The 13,729-nt window shown below is 50.0% G+C and overlaps 7 protein-coding genes across 7 annotated transcripts; 3 read left to right on the top strand and 4 right to left on the bottom strand.

The window, feature by feature from the left end:
• Positions 1 to 197: 197 nt before the first annotated feature.
• EDD37DRAFT_330845 (putative 2-dehydropantoate 2-reductase) lies at positions 198 to 1,672 on the bottom strand. The gene is made up of 3 exons (XM_062811572.1): positions 1,305 to 1,672; positions 585 to 1,243; positions 198 to 535 (listed from the first exon to the last, which is right to left on the bottom strand). Exons 1-3 carry the CDS (start codon positions 1,507 to 1,509, stop codon positions 356 to 358), a joined length of 1,044 nt encoding a protein of 347 aa, XP_062671997.1. The 5' UTR covers positions 1,510 to 1,672; the 3' UTR covers positions 198 to 355.
• Positions 1,673 to 2,069: 397 nt separating this feature from the next.
• On the bottom strand, positions 2,070 to 3,298 carry EDD37DRAFT_330843 (FAD dependent oxidoreductase). The gene is made up of 2 exons (XM_062811571.1): positions 2,874 to 3,298; positions 2,070 to 2,817 (listed from the first exon to the last, which is right to left on the bottom strand). The coding sequence occupies exons 1-2, from the start codon at positions 3,123 to 3,125 to the stop codon at positions 2,077 to 2,079; spliced, it is 993 nt and encodes a 330-aa protein (XP_062671996.1). The 5' UTR covers positions 3,126 to 3,298; the 3' UTR covers positions 2,070 to 2,076.
• A 1,980-nt stretch (positions 3,299 to 5,278) lies between these two features.
• Positions 5,279 to 6,467, top strand: EDD37DRAFT_330832 (uncharacterized protein). The gene is made up of 3 exons (XM_062811569.1): positions 5,279 to 5,388; positions 5,435 to 5,882; positions 5,935 to 6,467. The coding sequence occupies exons 2-3, from the start codon at positions 5,546 to 5,548 to the stop codon at positions 6,234 to 6,236; spliced, it is 639 nt and encodes a 212-aa protein (XP_062671995.1). The 5' UTR covers positions 5,279 to 5,388; positions 5,435 to 5,545; the 3' UTR covers positions 6,237 to 6,467.
• On the top strand, positions 6,468 to 7,590 carry EDD37DRAFT_330833 (uncharacterized protein). Its single transcript, XM_062811570.1, has 2 exons — positions 6,468 to 6,843; positions 6,900 to 7,590. Exons 1-2 carry the CDS (start codon positions 6,698 to 6,700, stop codon positions 7,456 to 7,458), a joined length of 705 nt encoding a protein of 234 aa, XP_062671994.1. The 5' UTR covers positions 6,468 to 6,697; the 3' UTR covers positions 7,459 to 7,590.
• Positions 7,591 to 7,620: 30 nt separating this feature from the next.
• On the bottom strand, positions 7,621 to 9,727 carry EDD37DRAFT_330727 (major facilitator superfamily domain-containing protein). The gene is made up of 3 exons (XM_062811568.1): positions 8,063 to 9,727; positions 7,906 to 8,011; positions 7,621 to 7,851 (listed from the first exon to the last, which is right to left on the bottom strand). Exons 1-3 carry the CDS (start codon positions 9,575 to 9,577, stop codon positions 7,784 to 7,786), a joined length of 1,689 nt encoding a protein of 562 aa, XP_062671993.1. The 5' UTR covers positions 9,578 to 9,727; the 3' UTR covers positions 7,621 to 7,783.
• A 150-nt stretch (positions 9,728 to 9,877) lies between these two features.
• On the top strand, positions 9,878 to 11,795 carry EDD37DRAFT_562260 (arylsulfatase; the record flags this gene model as incomplete). The annotated part of the gene is made up of 3 exons (XM_062813905.1): positions 9,878 to 10,208; positions 10,264 to 11,360; positions 11,418 to 11,795. The coding sequence occupies 3 exons, from the start codon at positions 9,878 to 9,880 to the stop codon at positions 11,793 to 11,795; spliced, it is 1,806 nt and encodes a 601-aa protein (XP_062671992.1).
• An 84-nt stretch (positions 11,796 to 11,879) lies between these two features.
• EDD37DRAFT_648551 (uncharacterized protein) lies at positions 11,880 to 13,446 on the bottom strand (the record flags this gene model as incomplete). The annotated part of the gene is made up of 3 exons (XM_062818028.1): positions 11,880 to 12,632; positions 12,681 to 12,772; positions 12,834 to 13,446. 3 exons carry the CDS (start codon positions 13,444 to 13,446, stop codon positions 11,880 to 11,882), a joined length of 1,458 nt encoding a protein of 485 aa, XP_062671991.1.
• Positions 13,447 to 13,729: the final 283 nt, after the last annotated feature.

Genomic DNA, 13,729 nt, shown 5'->3' with positions numbered 1-13,729 from the left:
AGGCTGTATATTGATCAAGCAAAGGGCGCGAATGATCATCTGATATCGAGATGGCCTTACGGCAGTTCCGGTGGAACGAGAGATACTCTTATTGGGGTCCGACAACTCGTGGTCTTCGAGTAAAATAATGGTTTCGGACCGCTGCAGGATCCGATCTCGAACGCAGAGCAACGTCTCGCCCAATCATCACGTCGCCACCTATGTAACAAATCAGTTCCTCTTTCAACAGTCATGGCAACTGTTACGCATTGGCAAGCCTGGGTAGAGAGTTCGGGGGTATTAGAGGCGTATTGGGTGGTGAACGTTCTGTTGGCCCCCTCAGTATGCTCTATACAATTCTAATGGGAGTGCAGTTCTAGCCGTACAAGCTTCCTTCATGCCACTTGGGGACAACCAGTCCTTTGGCCTCCATCGTCTCCCACTGCAACCCTTTCAAAATGCCATAGATTGTCTTTAGCACTGGCGTAGCTACTCCAAGCTTCTCTGCTTCGCGCATTGGCTCCCCTACGATGTTCTCAAACTCAATATAGTTACCCTGGACCACGTTAGTCTTCGTTATATCGGAGGGGAAGTCCTCGACATACCTTCTCAATATCCTGGCACATACTCGGCTTGAAGAAAGTGTCCTTGGGATCGATCCTGATCATGACCTCTGCAATATCCTCCGGCAACTCAACACCAGCAGCTTTAGCAGTAGCCTTGATTTCCAGCATGGCTGGCCGGATCAAGGTATCGATGACGTGCTCCGAGATTCTCATCCGAGTGGTGTCCATACGTAGTATCGTGGCTACCGAGTTGAAAGACGAATTGTAGATCAACTTCCTCCATCGCGTGAATGGCACGTTGGTGTCGAATTGTGCATCGACTTTACCACAGGCGTTATAGATGTCGACAAACTCCTTGGCAGCTTTCTCGGATTCTTCCAGACTCACATTTGGTGATTTGTACGGTCCAACCTTGACCGCATCGCTGTCGTCGTGTCGAATCTTGCCGTGAGAGGTCTCGGTCGCTCCAATCAATGAGACACCCGATAGTACGGCGTTGCTCGGATATTTGGCGACGACGGGCTTTTCAATGTTCAGCCCATTTTGGACCAACACGATGACAGTGTGGCCTGGAGTCACAGCCGGCTCAATGATCTCGGAAACGGTTGGCTTAACATCGGGAACGTTTTTCGTGGTTACCACGATGAAGTCGAATGGTTTGATGCCTTCTTCCGCCACATTTGGGACTTTGTTGACCACTGAAGCGAGTTAGTCAGGTTGAGTACCTTCACTCGGTTCGGAAGTTCGGGCAGGACTCACGTTTTGTTGGCTTCCAGCCTTCGATACAGTTTCCGTGCTCGATAGAGTCAATGAAGAAACCTTGCTTGGATACCACATCGAAATTCGATCTCAGCACGGCGGTGACCTCAGCCTTGCCTCCGGTCTCCAGGGCGTAGGCACCCATTGTGCCTACACCACCGCTACCAACGAGGAGGACATTTGCCTTTGTAGGTTGGGAGATCATCTTGACGGGTTGTGATGTGTCGTTTGCGAGAACTGTGCTGTGGTAGTGCGAACCTCAATATGCCCTGCTGTTTCGACTGGAATGACTTCAGCTTGGGTACGTATATCACTGGTGGCACGTGACTGTCCTGCTGGAGACGGTTCGACTTGGCCAGGCGGTCTCGGCGAGGCTCCAACATGACCGTGTTCAGCTCCAATGTTATCTGAAGTGCATCCTTCATGAGGCAGTCGACGCCGTCGGTTGCTGCGGGGCGCCTGCATTGTTATCATTGCGTACGGAGATGAGCGTTGCAGAAGGTAAAGCCCGGTGGCCCCGACAAGAAATGCATGCTTATCATTCGTTCTTATCCGGAGACAACTTCTCAAATTGCATACCCTGAGAGGTTTGGACATCCCTCCTGTCGCTTGATCGGTGTTGGTCGGAATTGCTTGCCGAAAGCGGTATCAAGAGTGGCCTGTTTGGGACGCATAGCCATGTCAAAGCAGACATCGAACTCGAATTCACTCGACACACACCGTGATCGTGAGTGCTTCGAAGGTCAGGAAAAGAGCTGATACATGAAAGTTATCACAATTTGGCCTGCTTGGTCTGCAACGTCTCAAGCACTAGACGCTTCACTTGGGCAGCAGCTCCAAATGAGTAAACGTAGCCAGCGCCCTTGAACCCGTAAGCATGAACGATGCTGCCATCACGCTCAACCCTGATCCCTCCTTTACGCCCAGGCCGCACGCCAACCATATCTTTGATCGCATCCGTCTCCAGGTTGATGTTGGCGAAAGCGTTTCCAGTCATCCTGTTCACCCTGCGCAGGATGTCCTGCCGCAGCCCTGTATTGACAGCCCCATCAATGTTATCTTCCTGGCTGATGCCTCCTAGAATGACTCCTCCAGAGTACATGCGTGGGATGACATAGGTGTACTCGTGACCATTAATCAGCTTGACCTCGTCGTAGTCGCTCTTAACAAACATCGTCTGGCCCCGATATGCCGCCACAGCTTCGTCGCCAGCGAGCAATTTTGCTCCAAGTCCAGAAGCGTTGACAATGATCGAAGCACCAGTCATTTCTCTGGCTTCCAGTAACGATTCGATCTCTTTGCGAATGAACCTGGCTCCCAGGCTTTCCAGCTTTTCTTTCAGCCACGGAAGGAAGACGTCTGGATTTGCCAGGCATGTTTGAAAAGAATATCCGACCTTACAGCCAGGTGGTAGCGAAGCCTGCGGAAGTAGTTTGTAATTCGGGATGAAGTCTTTGTACCATATCGAATCGTCGGTGTCTCGATCTGTGAAGTACTCTGTTGCCGTAACGGTCTGACCCACACTATTTCAGCCATAATGTTGCAGTAAAGAGCACAAGAGAAACATACGCGGACACCGCTGCTGGGGTCTTTCTCGGCGAGCCTCTGATACCAGGCGATTGACTCCTTGGCCATGTCTTGTTGACCCATTTCTGGCGGAGGAATCAGCGTGGCACCCGCGTAGGGGCTCGCCCAGCCAATGCCGCCATCTCCTGGCAGATCTCTGGCGATGACAATGACCTTGAGGCCTTCCTCGGCGAGTAGAAGGGCAGAAGCAAGGCCAATGATTCCAGCACCGACAACAGCGACCTTTTGCGGCATTTTGTCGTGAAGAAGGTACGTCAAAACAACGACAAGAGCTTTGCTAATGTACTGTTCTAAACCTCAGATGACTCAGTCCAAAATGAGGGAAACTAAGCCAGGTTTCGGTGCACAATATTGTTGGAGTGGTTCGAAAAATGACAGGGGTCCAGTAAGACCCTGTATTGTTGGACTGTGGGCATAATATAAGGTTGCCAACCACCTTGCCGCCACCCCCACCTTGTCGCCAATCGCATTTTGATGTCCTTCCTACCCACCTGTCAACTAAACTCTCATATATATCAACCAATTGCCCTCGCCGTCTCTATTTAAGATGGATAGGGCATCACGGGCCCTTGATCTCTTTCAGGAAGGCCGTTTCCGCAACGTATCGTAAGCCGCAAAGTGTACAATCACACCACGATCGACGATCCGTGACAGGCGCGACGGTCGCGTACTACGCGGTTTAGAAGAGTAAAAAAATGTTAGATTATTAAGGACATAAGAGGAGGTCTTATATTAATATATAAAGGACTCTTAGCTACAATACTCGCCCGTTAATACTACTTAATTATCTATTATCGCGTAGGTACTGGCGCGTTAAAGAGAGCCTAATATACGCCTCGATAAGAACTGGATTTCAAGATTCTTGAATCGATATCCTAATCTTAAGCGTAGTCGTAATAGGTCTTTCGAGTAGAGTCGTATAATAGCGGCTATCCCTAGTATACTCGAGAATTGGTTTTAGTACCTCGACGAGACGATTTCACGCTATAATATACGTCCGGAGGATCTCTAGAATATAGACGAGATCGGCTTTTAAATGAGTTACTTATAGAAAGAGTCTATAGTCTTTAATCGACGTATAGGACCTTCGATATTAATTGCTAGTGAATCTACGAGTTAGGTATCGATTATAGAGGCGATCTCTACCTTTAGCGATACGATACGGCCTCTTGTTATTCACCGCGACAAATTACACTATTAACTACTTAATTGCTGATTTCTACCGTTAAACGAGTGCCCTAACTAGTATTAGGGCTTTATAGAGAAGGGCTAGATTAATAACGACTATACGCTCGAGTAGTTAACGATAGTGTTTATCCTATAGTCCCGACGAGAACGTTATTAAGACAATACCTCTTACTAGCGAATACTTGTCCTTAATAACTACGGTAATTATACTATAGAGGTATTTATCGTAGAGTATATTATAAATTAAATTCTATTGATTTATCTCTTACCTTATATCTCTTATCTTTATTAACCGTACGATTTAGGGCTATTTAGTTAGCTAAAGATATTCTATTTAAAATACCTTAAGAGCTATATTGTCGCGGGCGATACGTAAGTGAATCGTACTTAATTTAACTTACTATATTAACTTATACGGGAATTAGATATAATAACTTAATATATTAATACGAGTTGGCGCCGTAGTGGCCTTTAGCCTATTAACGTTAGAAAAGTACTCGATATACCTTAAGTTTTACGATATCGATACACTACGCTAGAGATCTTACCTTCTAAACGGCCTTATAGTTACCCCTCACGAGATACGCACGAGTATAGTAAGATAAACAAGGAACTAGCGGCAAGATTAAGTCGATCTAGTAAGGCTTTTATACGATAACTAAATAGAGTCTATTACGAGGTCTCTAGCGCCTATTAAGTACTATTAACTAAGCTTTTAACTATTAGGAAACACGTACTAGAGGACGAGGAGCGAGCCGTATCAAAGAGACTTAAAAAGCAAGATAAAAAGCGTATCTAGGATACGATCGAAGTTATATAGGGTAGGGGGTACACGAAGGAAGATACGGCAGTGTTATTGAGCGCACTACCTAGTAGAGATATTATCTACGATATAGCCAACTCGGTAGGTTCATAGGCAATCCCCATACAAAGTTATAGACTCTCTATCGTCAGGATGCATGAGTGGCTACCCTTTGCTACAACAATATGCGAATTCATAAAATTGGCGACAAGGTGGGGGTGGCGACAAGGTGGTTGGCAACCTTAGTACCTTGTACCTGGGTACGTTCATTAGCGCCCTAAGTCCGTATAGGCACGCCGAGATGATGCGGCTTAGGTGAGGTTTGACTAATCATCTTGCCGCCAGTCCTCGCAGAGCCTCACCAATCTCCTTGAATTTTCTATTGATATAGGTGACAAGGCTGTAGTAGATAAGACCCTAGGTTGCCTAGGACGCCCCCTAGCCCCTATCGCTCCGCCACAACCGGCATTCACCCGCGACCTCTAAGCCTCGCTACAACCCCAGCAGGTCAGCACTTGTACACCGCTCTATACAGTGCCTGATCTTCATAAAGGTCCCCGTCATGGAACAAGTAAAATTCTGCCTGCCTTTTCGTTCAATCGGCACATGGGACACGAGATCTCTGTCCACGAACACTGCGAAATAGTGTCGGAAACCAGATGGAATGGCCGATCTCGAGGCCCAGACCGAGGCGGAAGCGCCAGGCTCCCAGACAACAAAACGTCTGATACCGCGCCGAGAACTCATACAACTCATTCAGATGCTGGCTGATTCTGTCAAAGTGGTACAGTCAATTGTTGAAGTCGAAGATCAAGCAATATCGAACGAAAACGACAAGCAAAATGTCCCTCAAGAGATGCAAACAACGTTGAAGTCGGTCGATCAGATTGCCGTGGAAGGTTGTACCGCTGATGAAGAGAAGGAAAATGTATCCAGAGTGATCATCGCCACGCCAGAAGAGATTGCCAGTCGAAAGACCCAAAATCTCCGGGAATTTGAGAGTCTGTTGTCTACTCATGTGTGAATCGTGAAGTTAGTGCTGAATTATGATAGGGCTTTGTACGGCAACCACTCGCAATGAGGACACGATGCTGGATCCTTGGAGAGCCTTTCAGCACCTTGACTGGGAGCTCACTTCCAGGGGATATCGCGTTGCGAAATCGCGAACGGATGCAAATCCCAGCGAACAAGACGTCCCTGCCATCATCCGTCACTACATGGAGAACTCTGAACTGCGACTCGAAGTGCAAAAGGAGTTATACTATGGTCTGTCTCGATGGTGGTGGTCTTACAGTAGCTATATTCCCTCGACGTTGGAGATTCGTCACCATGGCATTCTTGACCTGGCTCCATGAGTTGCCCTCGTTGGCATGCGCCTCCCGGAGGTTCAGACAGGAGCAGCAGTTGACATGACTGGCTCCAAAGATGTGACCCTTTTACGCATTTTGACGATACTCCTAGACCTGCAGCCCTCTGAGGGTGCGTCTGACAGCTATGGCCCATGGAGAGAAGGAGAATACTGGGGAGATAAGGTAACCGTCGGTCAAGCGCTAGATCAATGTTATCGGTTCAAGGTCCTCGAGGAACCAGACAAACAAGACACCGAAGGGTTTCGAGATAATGTCAGCGATTTGGTCCTGGCACTGAGACTCATGAACGTCTGGACTTCCCTTCCTGTTCGCCGAGTGGGGCCAATTGACTCTGTTTTCGGGGCTCGAAACATGAAGGTGTCGACACTTTGTAACTCCATTCACTACCATACTGCTGATGGTCAACAGCCACCCAGGTGTCAAGACTCTAGCTTCCGGTCGTTGAGATGAGCCTGGAGCTTCTACGAGACGTCGGCAAGCTTAGGATCGAGTGGACTGAATTTCTCGATCAACACCTACGCTTGGACGTGGGGAGTGCAACGCTGCAAATATTCTGGTTTGGATTCTCGATCCAGGCCAGCCCAATGTTCCAGTGAGTGACCCATTCCCACCGTAAGTGATGACTTAAGGCTTAACGAGGCCCTGCAGTGTGGGATGCCAGCAGTATCACAATATGTACACTGCGAAGTCCTGCCATCAGTGGGACCTCTTTCGAAGTCCCGTCTTCGACGAGCTCTCGGATACTTATTCCCTGCTCTTTCGCTCACATCGAGATACGTACAAGGAGAATGTAAGAGAATATGGTCGACTTCCCGCCCCTCTTTGGCTCAAGATCTGCTATGGAGACGAAAAAGGAAACTTGTCAGAACGAGTAGTCAAAGATTTGTCTTGGTTCTTGCACCCAAAGCGCCCACGGGTCAGTGACATTGAATATCATCTACAGAATGCAGACAAAATACTCCTGCCGACTCAGCCTTTCGAGAGGTATCTTATCTGGGGAGATCGGCTCAAAGAGTTGAAGGCATACATGGATAGCCAGAAACCGGGTGGGATACGGGGTCTGTGGGCAGACAAACGAGACAGTGGACAGTGGTACACATTCTGGGCTGTCATAATCATTGGAGGCCTTGGACTCTTGGTATCTTTCCTGGGGTTGGTTGCGGGAATAGTACAGGCAGTAGCAAGTTTCAGAGCTCTGCATGACTAGCATGGTAAGGATATGAAAGTGCAAGGGCTGTTCTCGTAGTCACCGAGCTTGTTTCCAGAAAAAGTGGCACAGTCTGACCGCTGTAGCTGGTCAGGTTCAAATCGATACCATCCTTATTGTCATCCCAGAGGCCTTCACATACAACGATATAGCGTTGGCCTCTGGCAGAGAGGAGGCCATCAGCTCTGCCGTACAGTGCCCCTATGTTGCTGTCGAGGTATCCGCTGTTGTGAACCAGCTTGAGCTCGGCCTTGAGTCTTTGATATGCGCCCGATCAGACGGTGTCACTTTTTCTGGGAAGACGCTCGTCACATAGCCTCATCAACTACAACTTGCGAGCCTTCAGTGTCAAACCAATACACAACCCCACGACAGCGAAGCTTATTGAAACTCCTATCACGGGTCAGCAGACATACCAACACAGACGATAGGGGTCGTCCTGCTTACCGTATGAATATGTCAAGCTGTTGAAGTAGGCCCGGACCACTAGCTTCCTGACCAAAGGAGGCATATCCCAGATGTAGTCGATGCTGGATATTGCTTGCTCAATGATCTGTGACTGACGTCAGTATATATAGACACTCAGCTCTGACGGGAAACGAACCTTTGCTCTGTCTTTCACATCACCCAAGTCGTGTTCCAAGGACACCCGGAGACGACCCTGCAAGACCGCCGTCGCGACTTGAATGCCGACCAGCACGAAGATGTTCTGAGCCAAGTACAAAATGGTTCCTGCAATCGCAATTTCGCTTTGATCCAGACTGGCAGCCAAATGGACGAAGCTGGTCGATTGAATAATGCCCGACCCGAAACCACCAAGCGAGAAATAGATCAGTTCAGCCCAGTGTGTGGTACCATGCCACCGTATCAGGATCAACAGGTATCCAATTGAAGCTGCTGCGCTTGCTAGAATAGTCAGCGCCTTGTATCGACCAGTTTCCGAGATGATGTAGCCGGACAGCAGACCGCCGATGGCGTTGCCGACGACAGCTGGTACCAAACGCAGACCTGCAGCCGAGACCGAGTAGTGCGCTATCTGGAAGTATATCGGAACCGAGTAGAACATGGCGAATTGTGCCGCCATTTGAGCACCAGCAATCATGTATGGCGTCAGCGTATCTCTTCTGATGATGAGACCGAGCGGAACAATGGGCTCGGAAACCCAATGGCGTTCGATGACAACGAAGAGGACGATAAGGGCGAGGAAAGACAAGCCGGCAGCCAGGGCGAAGTACCAGGGCATGTCATTCGTGAAGGATTGCAGAACAAGCAGAAATGCGCAGATGGCAGCAGCAAGGACCAGGGCGCCAACGAAGTCCACCCTGCGAAGCTTCTCCGAGAAGGACTGCGTTCCATCCTTGCTGGTGTGATTAGTTCTGTGCGGGAGTTTCCACAGAATCAAAAGCAGGCCGATGAGTGTCAATGGACACTGGCCGTAGAAAGACCACCGCCAACCAATAGTGTCTGTGAGCCAGCCTCCAACAGGTCCTCCAAGAGAACGTCCAAGAGTGGCCGCCACATTGACATAGCTTCTCCAGGCGGCAACACTGCGGACTGGTACCATGTCTGCTATGATAATCGAGACCAGCGCAGTCATACCGGCTCCTCCGATGCCTGAGATGGCTCGACCGGCAAGGACATGCCAGTATTGACGGCCAATGCCGCACAGAAAACATCCTGCGGCAAAGAAGACATATGATACGACTAGATTAGCCTTGCGGCCGAAGATGTCGCTCAATTTGCCGTACAGCGGCTGACTCGCGCACACGGCCAGCATGAAACTCGTAACAAGCCATGATGCCTTGGACAGCTCGTGAAATTCCGAGGCGATATGCTGACTCGACGCAATGACAAGGGAGCCATCGGCATTGGCCACAAAGACGCCAATGAGTAATATAGGTACCACCGTCCAGATTGCGAGTGTCGACGATGGCTCTTCAGAGGAAGGATATTCTTCGTGGAAAGGAGGAAGATGTGCAGATGAATGTCGACGTATGGCGCTTCCTATTCCACCGTATTCGGCTGGGCCATTTTCTACGGTCGATTCTTGTTGCGCTAGTTGTCGTTGTTCGTCGGTCAGCGGTGGAAGCAGTCGACTCGTCTCATCTGTCGGTGCCATGATATATCAAGCAATGAAGTCCCGTATCAAATTGTCATCGCTTCGGGGGAAAATATGATGATATGATTTGAGAAGTCTTCTCTTGAACCCCACGGACACGAATTCGAGTCATCAATCTGAGGTGCAGTTGCGCCAATGTACATTCCGATCACGCAATTCTCAACCACCATGCAAAAAGTCGTGATTCGAGCAAAGATAACCGAAACACGTAAGTCAAGGTGGAGATCCTTGCTCGGCAAATATATAGCTTTGCAAAAGAACCTCTGAGAAAAATGTGCTTGCCAACACTTCCAGGGCAACATGTTGTCGCTACTGTTGGTTTCGGCGCTTTGCTTAGCGGCCCTTACCGATGCTGGCTCAAATGTATACAAGGATGACCAGCTCATTCTTCAAGACGGCACGCAACACAATAGCAAGCAGCCCAACATTGTGTTCATCCTGACCGATGATCAAGATGCACGTATGGACTCGTTGTCCTACATGCCCTATGTTCAGAAGCATTTGATCGACAAGGGAACGCAATTTCGACGGCATTACTGCACTGTTGCACTCTGCTGCCCATCTCGAGTCAATCTGTGGACTGGAAAAGCGGCGCACAACACCAATGTCACTGACGTTAACCCACCGTACGGTGAGTCGTGATGCACGGTAATCCGCTGTCAACACCATCACTGACTCCAGGCAAGGCGGATACCCCAAGTTTGTCAGCCAGGGCTTCAACGATGCATGGCTCCCAGTCTGGCTCCAGGACGCCGGCTACAACACCTACTATACCGGCAAACTGTTCAACGCTCACACCATAACAAACTACGACTCACCCTTCGTAGCCGGGTTCACGGGCTCAGACTTTCTGCTCGATCCGCATACCTACGAGTACCTGAACGCCAGTTTCCAACGGAACCACGAAAAGCCCGTCAGCCATGAAGGCGAATACGCAACCGATGTCCTGGCCAAAAAGGCCTACGGCTTTCTCGACGACGCAGTTGCAGCAGACAAACCGTTCTTCCTGGCGATCGCCTCGAGCGCTCCGCACAGCAACGTCAAATTCGCGGATTCATGGTTCGGCAACAACCTTACCGAGCATTCGATAGAAACATCTCCACCCATCTCCGCCGAGCGACACAAGCATCTTTTCAATGACATTGTGATCCCACGAACACCCAACTTCAACCCAGACAAGGCCAGCGGCGTCTCCTGGATCTTACAGCTTCCCAAACAAACCCAAGAGAACGTCGACTTCAACGACGAATTCTACCGCAACCGTCTCCGCGCCCTCCAAGCTGTTGATGAGATTGTCCACGATGTCATCACCAAGCTCGAGACCTACAATATCCTCGACGATACCTACATCTTCTACTCGAGCGATAACGGCTACCACATCGGCCAGCATCGACTCCAGCCCGGCAAAGAATGCGGTTTCGAAGAGGACATCAACATCCCACTGATCGTCCGTGGTCCTGGTGTCCCGCAAGGTGGAGTCAGCGACATCGTGACTTCGCACACCGATCTCGCACCAACGTTTCTGTCCCTCGCACGAGCCGAGTTGCGCCCAGACTTCGACGGCGCTGCAATCCCGCTGACCGCCTCAACACTCGATGCCGCCAAGGACACACGCCACGAGCACGTCAACGTTGAGTACTGGGGTTTCGCGCTGGCAGAAGGCAACTTCGGCACCAAGATGTACTGGAACAACACATACAAGGGTCTCCGACTGATTGGCAATGGATACAATTTCTACTACAGCGTCTGGTGTAGTGGCGAGCACGAATTGTATGATTTGACTGTATGCTACACTCCTTACAGCTTTGGTGCCCCTCACAAACTGACATGAGAATGACAGAACGATCCCTACGAACTTACCAACCTGTATGCCACGAGTCATTCGCTCCCATACACATTCGCCGACCAACAGAAATCCGTCAAGCTGTCCAGTCTGCTCCCACGGCTTGACTCGCTGATCCTGGTGCTCAAAACGTGCAGTTCCCGCGAGTGCACTCACCCCTGGGAAGTACTGCACCCGTCAGGACACGTCAAGGACCTCCACGATGCTCTCGATTCGCGGTACGATGAGTTCTATGAAGTGCAGCAGGAGAGAGTCAGCTTCAGCAAATGTGAAAAGGGTTACATTCTGGAAAGCGAGGGTCCGTCTGACATCAAGCGGTTTTCTCTTGAGGACATTGGTGCCAGAGGAGGAAGCAGATGGAGCGAACTCGTGTAGCAAAGATTGGCGTCTCTATCGAAACATTGTGAGAAAGTCCGCAGCTATCCAATGTACCTGATAGTCGGCTTGTAGGTCGTATCCTTAGAGATGCGACAGGCTGACGCCGTGGAATCCCAGATCTGCTCCGTCTGTCCTCCGAATCCACTCACTCACTTGCTCAGCAGAAAACAGACACATACACGCAAGGACAGCATAGAGCTTGACGAAGACGTTCAAGGTGAAGGTCTGTCCAATAATTAACCGCCCTTGCAATACTTCGGCGCGTAGCGCATACCACGTCTCCTGGGTCATTGGATGTGTTAGTCTGGCTGGAGTATCTTCTCGCCCATCTTCGGAAAGATGCAACATCCCTTGGGTTTCCCCAGGCGTGGTGGTTGCAGATGCCCTGTCGAAGACTAGGCAAGGATGCGGCTCAAATGTGTCTAAAAGTTTGGGGTCGATAAACTCCACACGGCCACCACAGGCATCGTTGGGGTAGATTTTGTTGTCCATATAGTTCTGGAGTGTGCAGAGCGTCGCCGTAGATGCCATGCTCGCATGAGCATAGTCCTTATTGCATGGGTTCGAAGTACATTGGCCGCCCGACGGAGGTCGCTTCTTGAGCCGGATAGACCTTTGCATTTCTGCTTCGAGTGCACAGCGGTAGCCATCCAGGCCCTGGCGGCATTTGATCCAGTCCGCCTCCAGATCCGGAGCAGCTTGCCGCAAATCTTCAATGTAGTTGTATCCATATTGCAACCATTCCTGCATCTCTTTGAATGAGCCTCTCTTTTGGACATGCTCAATCAAGCCGCTCAATCCATCTTCCCAAATACGCTCTGGTACCCTGTATTTCTTGGCCAAGTTGCGGAGTGATTCTGGAGCCAAGGCATCTTAGCTCACGCGGATGAAGTCCCAGTGGTTGAGAAGTTCTTTTATGCAGGCAGCCGCGGTTGCCGCCGCGGCTGCCTGCCAATCAGACTTGCGGACGATATCTGGATACACATCAGTTCCGACACTTGCACGATATATGCTTTGGAAGCCGCTCCAACCTACCATAAGCTTCAGCAACTAGCGTCCGCTGAGCCTCCGTAAGACCAGTGTATATGTCCTTTACTTCCTGGACCAACTGCTCATGCATTGTGAGTTTGGTCTCGAGAACTCGGAGCAGCGATCGGACCTCATCCTGCTTGGTTTGCGGTATGTGATTCGTCGCGAGCTCACAAGGCTTGCGCATAGCAGTTGGTGGGGCAGATAAACCCATCCCGTCCAAAGAATCTGAGGAGGTCGCAATATGAGAGTCTTCAGACATGGAAGCGCGGCCTGATGGAAGGTGTCGAATAGGACACGCAGCGGTTGTACGAGGCGTCTTCCCATAGCTCTGTTCGACACAGTCAGATGCAGGACGTTTTGCAGAGATAGTAAGGCTGCACGCATCAGAGCACGGTGGCATACCGGTTGCATCGCTGGAATTTGCTGTGCGTGACGTCGCTGCAGGACCTTTCGGCTCTCGAAGTTGTTTCATGCAACCATCTTCGTCCAACTTGAAGGCGAATTGGCCTGTATATTTGGGCTTGAATCGCTGTCTGAGTGATTTGGGGCGTTCATGCGCGAGGTTGCTTGTGTCATATTGTGTGGCTACCATTGCCGCATTGCTTTCATGTGACATCTTTCCTCTTTGTCGGGGGCAGATGTGTAAACGTCGAAAACCTCAATTGTTGTGTCACCCGAAATAATCAAGATCAATGATTGAAAAAGAAAGAACTTCGAAATGAGGTCGGGCTGCCGGTATAAATGTACCCGAAAAGGAGGATGTAGTGACGATTTCCAGATGTAGGATTGCCATGTCTAGGCTAGTCACGGTCTCTTTGCTAGACATGCCAACATGACACCGGATGATCGTCCTGAATCAAGCTTACCTGTTGGGGGAATCGTCAGGGATCAGGCGGCAA

The sequence above is a fragment of the Exophiala viscosa genome, assembly GCF_022695815.1.
Source record: "Exophiala viscosa unplaced genomic scaffold EDD37scaffold_3, whole genome shotgun sequence".
NCBI classification, from domain to species: domain Eukaryota; kingdom Fungi; phylum Ascomycota; class Eurotiomycetes; order Chaetothyriales; family Herpotrichiellaceae; genus Exophiala; species Exophiala viscosa.
The sequence above is the reverse complement of the archived record's forward strand: the minus strand, read 5'-3'. Positions and strand labels throughout refer to the sequence as shown.